The sequence below is a fragment of the Halichoeres trimaculatus genome, unplaced genomic scaffold (assembly GCF_033239565.1).
Source record: "Halichoeres trimaculatus isolate MK-OKI-2021-1 unplaced genomic scaffold, fHalTri1.1 fHalTri1_scaffold_23, whole genome shotgun sequence".
Lineage (NCBI taxonomy): Eukaryota > Metazoa > Chordata > Actinopteri > Labriformes > Labridae > Halichoeres > Halichoeres trimaculatus.
Window position 1 is genome coordinate 5,741,127 of NW_027437201.1, and position 9,265 is coordinate 5,750,391.

General features: G+C 38.8%; 2 protein-coding genes across 2 annotated transcripts; both read left to right on the top strand.

The window, feature by feature from the left end:
- Positions 1-492: 492 nt before the first annotated feature.
- tomm22 (translocase of outer mitochondrial membrane 22 homolog (yeast)) lies at positions 493-2,185 on the top strand. Its single transcript, XM_074663282.1, has 5 exons — positions 493-616; positions 720-838; positions 1,094-1,212; positions 1,416-1,533; positions 1,738-2,185. Exons 2-5 carry the CDS (start codon positions 749-751, stop codon positions 1,810-1,812), a joined length of 402 nt encoding a protein of 133 aa, XP_074519383.1. The 5' UTR covers positions 493-616; positions 720-748; the 3' UTR covers positions 1,813-2,185.
- A 1,748-nt stretch (positions 2,186-3,933) lies between these two features.
- Positions 3,934-7,518, top strand: dmc1 (DNA meiotic recombinase 1). Its single transcript, XM_074663558.1, has 13 exons — positions 3,934-3,990; positions 4,160-4,204; positions 4,284-4,430; positions 4,546-4,628; positions 4,731-4,783; positions 4,866-4,907; positions 6,190-6,262; positions 6,402-6,493; positions 6,584-6,657; positions 6,758-6,872; positions 6,985-7,045; positions 7,134-7,250; positions 7,449-7,518. Exons 1-13 carry the CDS (start codon positions 3,934-3,936, stop codon positions 7,516-7,518), a joined length of 1,029 nt encoding a protein of 342 aa, XP_074519659.1.
- Positions 7,519-9,265: the final 1,747 nt, after the last annotated feature.

Here is a 9,265-nt window from a genome sequence, read left to right on the forward strand (position 1 = left end):
ATAAAAAGGAATAAATATTAAGAGACTGCAGTCTCTTAATATTTATTCCTTTTTATTTAGCCATGGCTACTGACTCCACTGTTTAATATTTCTGTAGCCTATGTCATTACAATGGTGTACCACAGTGCTTCTAAGGAAAGAAAAACACCTAGAGGAAGCGCATGTGTCACAAAAAATACTTCAGGAAATGACCTATAAAAAAATTAATTAGATGCCAAAATATTTAGATAATATTATGCTTTATTGCTTTTTGGCTTAATGAATGCGACAAAATACTATAGACTGAAACAATTCAATCACGTTATTGATCCTTTTTTTTCAATTAGTACCAAGTTTTGAGATAAAACTTAAGTATCTCCAGTTATAATAAAGAGATTACGAACACTCGTATTGTATCAAATACAAATGTGGGAGACCAAACACTAGGTGGAGCTCCTTAATACAAAAAGCTAGTAAATTACTTTTTGACGCCGCATGCTGCTGTTTGACAGCCGCCACGGCAGAGGGTGCTGTGGTCTTTGGCAGAGTTCAAAATGACCTCTGCCCTTGTAATCCGTCACTTCCCTGACAAGCCTCACGCTTTCCCTCTGTGACCTCAGACTGTCGTTGAATCAATGTACGCTATCTAGCATTAGACATAAAGGTGCTCATCTAGAATTCCTTTATACACATTCTGCTGCTAATTTTCTTAACCACCTCCTTTTTGTCCACGCGCACAGCACAGAGACAAGAGGTTTAGCGAGGAGACATGGCTACAATCGAAGAGCTGTCCCCTGCTGCGGGCCCGGTGTCCACCCAGCCTCCTGCAGACGAGATTGACGACGATGAAGATGAAGATGTAAGTTGCCAGGTTTAGTGGAGAACCCTCGAACCAGCTTGAAAAACAAACTTCAAACCAATTGTCACGCTTTGTTTCCATATGTCAGCTGTAAGGCTAATCAAGGCTGGCTAACACTGCTAGCATAAGGCTAACTAAGCAGCGAGCTCGACAGCTGCCTGTTGTGACTCCTCCATCTGTCACCCTATACCTCTTGATTGAATATTCCCAGGTTTGTTGTTCAAATGTCAGGAGTTGTGTTTTGTCTCTTTTTAGCTTGACGAGACGCTGTTGGAGAGATTGTGGGGCCTGACAGAAATGTTTCCTGACACGGTTCGCACAGCTGCAGAGGTATCAGCACAATGCTCTGTGTCAATGGCGAAGAAATTTTACAGGTATGTGCCCTTAAGTTTGCTCACTGATATAAAGTATTGTAGTAACATGTGTCATTGTACAATAACACAACAAATTGGTTTTGATAGGGGTTAAATTGCAACCTGGCCTTTCCCAGAGCTAGACTGAAGATTTTATGACTGCACATTGTAAATTAGTGAAAGATTCTTAGCCAGAAACTAACCAGGTTGTTTACTTGTTCCAGTTTTTCCCGCTCCGCTCTCTGGGTGGGTACTACCTCCTTCATGATCTTAGTGCTACCTGTCGTGTTTGAAACAGAAAGACTACAGCTGGAGCAACAGCAGCTACAACAACAGAGACAGGTGAGTGTCCATCTGAAAGAGAAGTCATATAAGATGCATCCTGACAAACTGTCATATTGATAATGTAAGTTTTGACTTTTTGTTGTGGGTAAGAAGGGCGGATTAACCTCACTTTAGGATGAAGTCAGTATGAACACTATGGTATCATCCACGAAAAACATGTTCGTCCATCCATCCATCAATCAATAATTCTTTCCTCTCCAGATTTTGTTGGGGCCCAACACTGGAATGTCTGGGGGAATGCCAGGCATGATGCCTCCTGCTCCTGGCAAGATGTGAGAGACCGTAGGGAGCCAGCATGAACCCACAATCCAGTGCTCCAGATACAGCATGACTGGCCACAAAGAGAGACAGAGAGACCTTGGAGAAGAACGTTGAACTGCAGTTAAATGGGAAAAAGAAGAAACAGCCATATGTCAGTGACAAAAAAAAAGTTTGCCCTCTGCTGCACATTGGATTAACTTTGGGATTGGAAAAGGATGATGTGGTGATACTTCTCCCTCACTGTCTCTCTTTACTCAAACATCATGCAAAGACTTTTTCCCTGGAGCAATGCTTCTATTTTCTTTTCTTTTTTAAAAAATATATCAACATAATTAATGTGTTCCTTAGAGGATAGCAGGTACAGGAGGGTAAGATGAATGGGGAAAAATTAAGGTTACAAATTTATCTGTTAGAGGTCTGGTAAAGTATGTTGGTTTTGTCTTTCATTTGTTTGATGGTAATGCATTTTATACAGATTATTATATGAAAGAATGCCTGAAAGACAGGTTTAATGCATTGTAGAGGATACCATAGATAGAATTTGATCAAGTTGGAAAGGCTGATTAGGTCTCATCATCTGAATGACAGCCTTTGTAGTGCATTGTGCAATTCTGTCTTTCATACCATAACAGTCCCTCATTGTACTGTAGACAAATACTTGCAATGCCTCTTACTTCATGCAACACTTACCAGTTCTATTATATTTCACTGCTTTTACACAATGGACTAGTCATTTAGAGGTTATTTTTCTACCTTTCCATCGGTAGCATTGGGAATGCAATACGGCTTTATTGTTTAAAAAAGACACATCATATGTTTTAGGGAAAATTATGGCTGTGGTGGATGATTAAGTTCTGATGCTAAATGACATGTCCAGTCTTAAGAGAATGTTACTGTGACCACATAAAATCTTTTGTCCATGTTAAGTAAGCAAAACCATGTCTCTGTTCTGTGTCCAACATAACTGCTGCAATTAAAACACCATGTCAGTTACACAGCTAAGTGTTTACTTCCTCTGTTGTCTGTGATCTTCCATAAATTAACTGCAGTAAATGACACAAAAAGATAACATTGCTATAAAACATGAACAAGTAGACGTAAAACACACCTTGACATTTTTGTATCTCTTTGTAGCAATCACAACATTTGACTTGTCATAGCACAGGTGTCATAAAATGGTTAAGTATTGTGATTTCCCCGGTGAAAGGACCACTATATGTAAATGTCGCTGTACCAAGATTAATGTTAGTGCTCGAATCTACTTTATTTGTATCTCTGCAGGGACAAAAAGGTAATTTTCATTACTTTAACACACAACTATGTGAAGTGCACATGGCTTTGCAGGACCTCACCGTTAAATTTAAGCCATATTATCTACAGAGCACTTATTGATACAACATTGCAGTGAAGTCCTACTAAATACCCTTCTTATGCTAATGACCCCTGCTGCAATTAGTGATCTTACCCCTTGTTTTGTAGTCCAAGGGGTTGAAGAGAAAACGTTGGCGCCCCCTATCGATAAAGTGACATCTCTGATTCAAATAAGTTGTCTGCTGAGAGAAATTTCATCCAACCCTTTGTTTTTTAACAAATGAATCACTTAACATGCATATTTAATGTGGGAATGAAAGGAAGTGGACTGATCTTTTCACCTTTTGAATAGCAACTTAGATAGGCATCAATAATTACAATACATGAAATGTAAAGTACTGCATAAACATGTATTGTGTTCGACACTCCATGAGCCTTTTAACCGTAAACTGTCGGTATGATAAATGCTGACTGCACTTGAACGCATCAAAATTGACGAATTCCCGCCACTCCTAGCGCGCGAGCTAATTGCTCAAACTCAAACTAAACTGCGTAGTTTTAATTAAATTGGCTTTATTCATTCATTTTCAGTTGAGCTTAAGACAGCCTTATTGTTTAGCTTCAGTTTTTTAATAAGTAGTCTTATTCAGGTTGATATTGTCCGCCTGGAACAGCACAATATAGTAATGTGAATACACTAGCTTAATAGATAACTTGCATCTAGCCAGCTGAGCTAATTTTGACTCTACTAAACCTTTTCCCTGTTGTGAAATACAACCTGTAAGTTTATATTATTGTTAAAGTTTTTCCAACATCTCACTGAAAATGAAAGCATTAGAGGACCAGGTTGTTGAAGAAAGTGCTGGTTTTCAGGATGATGAGGTAAGATACACTTTACTGTACCTCTTAATAACATCCAAATGATTAAACAATGGCAATAAATAAGCTAACATTGCAATTAAAATAATGATTTAGGGATTAAGTATCAAATTGTTACTCAATTGCCTTATCTAGTTGGTTTTATTTTATGTTTTTTTTTTAAACCTAACAGGAGTCCTTCTTCCAAGACATTGACCTCCTACAGAAACACGGGATTGTGAGTAAACTGCTCTGCTCTAACATGTACCAAGTGTCCATCAGATCAATTTGAGCATCTCTCTAACCTGTGATCACAGAATGTGGCAGACATCAAAAAACTCAAGTCAGTGGGGATCTGCACTGTTAAGGGGATCCAGATGACTACTCGCAAGGCACTGTGCAACATCAAGGGCTTGTCTGAGGCAAAAGTGGAAAAAATCAAGGAGGCTGCTGGAAAAATGCTGGTAAATGGCATTTTGTGTTCTTAAAAAGATGTAACAGGGTTTGTTTGTTTTTCTTGTGATTTAAATCCTTTTGCTAAAAGTACAATTTAACAACAACTTTTCTTGCCACTTACAGAATGTTGGATTTCAGACTGCCTTTGAGTACAGCGCAAGGAGGAAGCAGGTTTTCCACATCACAACTGGGAGCCAAGAGTTTGAGTTAAGATCCATACCATATGATCTTAACAGATGATTCCATAGATTAGCAGCTTGGTGAAGAATCTGTTAAACTATTGAATTTGTTTGTGAATTGTTTTGCAGTAAACTTTTGGGTGGAGGCATAGAAAGTATGGCCATCACAGAGGCCTTTGGAGGTGAGATGTTTTACCTTTGTCAAGTTTAATCTAACTACCTCTTTGAGATACTACCTAACAGTGTTTTAACTTCATCCAACAGAGTTCCGCACTGGGAAAACGCAGCTGTCACACACACTCTGCGGTGAGTGAGTTACCTTTCAACTAGGCCTGTCACGATAATCAATAAATCAAATAACCGAACGATAAATAAAAACGTCCTCGGTAAGTTTGCCAGCCTCGATAAACTGACATGTGCATGCATGTTTGTTTTCCTCCTCTCTTTCGACCAAAGAGGCTGAATGAGAAGATGGCTCACTATGTCTATCTTTCCTAACATCAGAGCGCATAGGTTCTATAGCGGATTTAGCAGATTTATAGCGGAGTGAGCATCTGTAAAAAATGTGATCTTTGGGGTGAAGACAGGGCTGCTCGCGTTTACACACGGAGAGAGCTGAAGCGAGCGTCCTGAGGGGTAAGGAGGAAACACGCTAATATGAGTGATGGCACGAAAGAAACGGTTCTACGCCTGCCACAGTCCCAGTGTGGGAATATTTTGTTTTTTATCAGAATGAAAAAAGTGTAAGCTCATGAACACCAACGAGCTGATATGTCGCATTTGTTTGAAAATAGTGGCGACGAAGAAGAAGAAGGGGAGGTGCAGCAGAGCCTGTTGTTTGACAATCCGCTCTTACTGAGGCTTTTGGTCGGCAAAGTAAATAGAAATAAAAGCGCCAAATGGTGGGCGCTCAAAGACAGCTACATTGCCAAAAAAATGCAGCCCTTCAATACGGTTGAAAGCCAGAAATGTTAAAAATGTTTGACAGACAGTACGGATTGACTGGGAAAAAGTGCATGTTACGAACAGTTCAGGAACTGTATAAACTCCCTTTTATTTAGGCTATAGTTTTTATTATGGTTTTTTTTTTTTTTTTGAGTTTAGTTTTTTCTTTAGAGACAGGGTCTATGTTTTATTGTTTTTGATTAGTATTAATTATTTTCATTGACATGTATTTTTTTTCTAAAAGAGAGTCCATTTTATTTTCATTGTATTTTTTTTTCTCTTTCTTGTTTGTTAAATTTATTATATTTTTTGTTTAATTTATTTTATTTAAAAGATCCTGACCTTTTTATTACAGTTAAATACTCTTAAGAAATTAAAGTTTCTTGCTTTTGATATGGTGTACTCACTTTATTATCCCATTTATCATAATTACATCAATGAAAAAATGGAAAAAAAATCAAAATAATATCGACAATAATTGTTGTTTATCGGCAATAATATTTTGGAAAATTATCGCCTAGCAAAATTTGTTATCGTGACAGGCCTACTTTCAACACGACTGCTCTGATATGACTAACAATGAAATGCCATTCAAGTGTGCTTCTACAGTAGGTTCTTAAGTGATTTGATGCTGTTTGTGCAGTGACTGCTCAGCTGCCAGGAGAGGACGGCTACTCAGGAGGGAAAATCATCTTCATTGACACAGAGAACACTTTGTATCCTCACAATGTTAGGAGGAATCCAGTTTTGAATCTTGTTATGCAAGATAATTTTTAGTGGATGTACAGAGACTGTTTTCTATTTCAGCGGTTTTATCTTGTTAATGCTTCCTTGACTCACACATGCTTGTTCCAGCCGTCCAGACAGACTGAGAGACATCGCCGACAGGTTTAACGTGGACCACGATGCTGTGCTCGATAACGTGCTGTATGCCCGGGCTTACACCAGTATGAACAGCTGCATGAGAATCTGAAAAATGACTCACTAGAGGTCAAAATATCGTGTTATGATGAGGTTCTAATTTGCTGATCCTTTAGGTGAACATCAGATGGAGCTTTTGGACTTTGTAGCAGCTAAATTCCACGAGGAAGGAGGAGTGTTTAAGCTGCTGGTGAATAAAAGTAACTTTGTTGTTTTAGCTGTTGGAGAGCAAAGTGGTGGTAGTTTTCCTAACCTATCAGCTTCTCTCGTATCCTCCTTCATGTTACTAGATTATCGACTCCATCATGGCTCTGTTCAGAGTGGACTTCTCTGGTCGAGGCGAGCTGGCTGAGCGTCAGCAGAAACTGGCTCAGATGCTCTCCAGGCTGCAGAAGATCTCAGAAGGTCTGAACTGGAGTTATATAAACTTGAAGGCCACAAACATCCATTTATCTGCTCTTATGTGAACACATAATGTACGATAATAATGTAGGGACTTCTGTGTGTGACTTCTCAGAGTACAATGTAGCTGTGTTTCTCACCAACCAAATGACAGCAGATCCTGGAGCAGGAATGACGTAAGAGCTTTAAAATTCTCACGTTCTAATGTAGGAAAAAGAACTACCAAATATCTACAGTTTTGTGTTATTTCTGCTCTGTTTTAAGGTTTCAAGCAGATCCTAAGAAGCCGATTGGTGGTCATATTCTTGCCCATGCCTCCACTACTCGGATCAGCTTGAGGAAGGGCCGAGGAGAGATGAGAATAGCGAAGATATTTGACAGGTACCATTCATGAGAAGACCAGCTGAGTATGACAGTTTTAGTTTTGCTTCCTGTTGCTGGGCTGTACCATCAAACAAGCACCAATCAAGTTGTGCATACCATCATTTTCAGTTCCCAAATAAATTGAGAGTACTAACTACCATGTTACTAAGAGTCCCTCAGGTGACCAGGCTTTCTCTCATTTCTGTCACCCTGTAGTCCTGACATGCCGGAGAACGAGGCCACTTTTGCCATCTCTGCTGGAGGCGTCACTGATGCCAAAGAGTGAAGGATAAAGGAAGAGTTACGAATGCTTTCACAGTTCATAGTTCCTGACTATTTAAGATAATTTAAAACTAAATTATTTATTGACGTTTGTAACTTGATCTCTTTAAGTTTGAGAGTACTAAATGTTTTCATGTATCTATCGTTCCCATTCATCCATTAGTTGTAGTTTTGTGGTGGTTTTCAGTGTTTCTGAAAAAAAAAAAAAACGAATAAAAAATCGCCTAATAATATTAGCTTGTTACCTGTTATTTATAGTATCTGCCTGTGATATGGAAATTCATCAAAGTATCCACAGGTTCATTTAAAATTTCTGAATTTATCCATCCAAATAACTCTTAAGATTGAGATTTATTCACACAAATTCTAAGTATTGGATTCTTACAAGACAAAATCTAATGTTTAGTGTGGACTTGAAATGCAGAAAATGTAACATGCTCATGAACAATCTTAGATTTTGAATATTTTTCTCATAACCACTTAAATTAATGAAAATTACACCTTTATTCAGGTGCTTAAAAACTAATAAAAGGTAATCCCATCAAGACCAAAGACTACAAAATCATTTTCAATGCAGACTCCGGGAATGGCTGTATTTACTGTCTTTATTTACTAAAAAAAAAAATCACCTCAGAACTTTTGTAAACAACATTTCACTCCCCACCCAGGAAAAACGAAACACGTTTTCTGGACCGTACAGTCGTGGGTTTATGAAGCTGAAGTTAGTGTCACGTTCGTCGCGTACGATTCTGATGTTGGTGCTGGGAATTAAGTAATAAGTGCATTTTAATTAATGGATTGGGAATGTTACTGTTCTGACATTGTGTTTAAGGAGGTTGTAGAGTCTGTTGGATAATCTGGGCCAGATTTAAAAAGCATTGTGTCATTATTTGGTGGAGCAGATCACATTAAAAGAAGCAGACAAACTCCGTAATCCTTTATTAAACCAACTTCAACAGAATCAGAAAAAAATGCATAATAAGGCCTGGAATTCATACAGTTGAGTGGGTTGGCACAGGAAGTTGTAAACAAAAGGTGAAATAAGACTGACCTAAAGAAAGCCAAAATGCAGTGTTACTGTAGGCAGCTAAGAAGAGAAGAGTTCAGGTAAATCTACAGGATTTCAAAATTTCAGAACACTGGGGCCAAGTTGTGCTGAAGTTACTGACATCTCTAATGTGAAATTGGTTAATACTACATGACACTACAGGGCCATTAGCCAAGTTTTTTTTATTATTCTGGTTCCAATGTAGTGTAAAAGGTATATATATATATATATATACTGAACACCTCAAAAACAAAGGAAATGATTGTGGATTTCCGAAAGTCTGGGCTCTGCCATCAGCCAGTTAACATCCATGGGGTGGACGTGGAGGTGGTGTTAACCTACAAATATCTTGGTGTACATCTGGACAACAAGTTGGACTGGTCCCTTAATACAGATGCACTCTTTAAGAAGGGGCAGAGCCGTCTCTTTTTCTTAAGGAAGCTCAGATCAATTGATGTCTGTGGAAAGCTGCTGCAGATGTTTTATCAGTCCGTGGTAGCCAGTGCTTTGTTTTATGGTGCAGTCTGCTGGGGAAACAGTTTAAAGCAGAAGGACAAGAGGCGACTGGAAAAACTGGTGAAGAGAGCTAGCTCTGTGGTTGGATCCAGTTTGGACTCACTGGAGGCTGTGGTGGAAAGGTATACACAGAAGAAAGTGGAGGCCATCATCCGTCACTCTGATCACCCACTTCACAACATCATAG

Coding starts and splice junctions, on each gene's coding strand:
- tomm22 (XM_074663282.1), top strand. CDS start 749: ATGGCTACAATCGAAGAGCTGTCCCCTGCTGCGGGCCCGGTGTCCACC. Junction 839..1,093: donor ACGACGATGAAGATGAAGAT/GTAAGTTGCCAG, acceptor GTCTCTTTTTAG/CTTGACGAGACGCTGTTGGA. Junction 1,534..1,737: donor AGCTACAACAACAGAGACAG/GTGAGTGTCCAT, acceptor TTTCCTCTCCAG/ATTTTGTTGGGGCCCAACAC.
- dmc1 (XM_074663558.1), top strand. CDS start 3,934: ATGAAAGCATTAGAGGACCAGGTTGTTGAAGAAAGTGCTGGTTTTCAG. Junction 4,431..4,545: donor AGGCTGCTGGAAAAATGCTG/GTAAATGGCATT, acceptor TGCCACTTACAG/AATGTTGGATTTCAGACTGC. Junction 4,908..6,189: donor GCTGTCACACACACTCTGCG/GTGAGTGAGTTA, acceptor CTGTTTGTGCAG/TGACTGCTCAGCTGCCAGGA.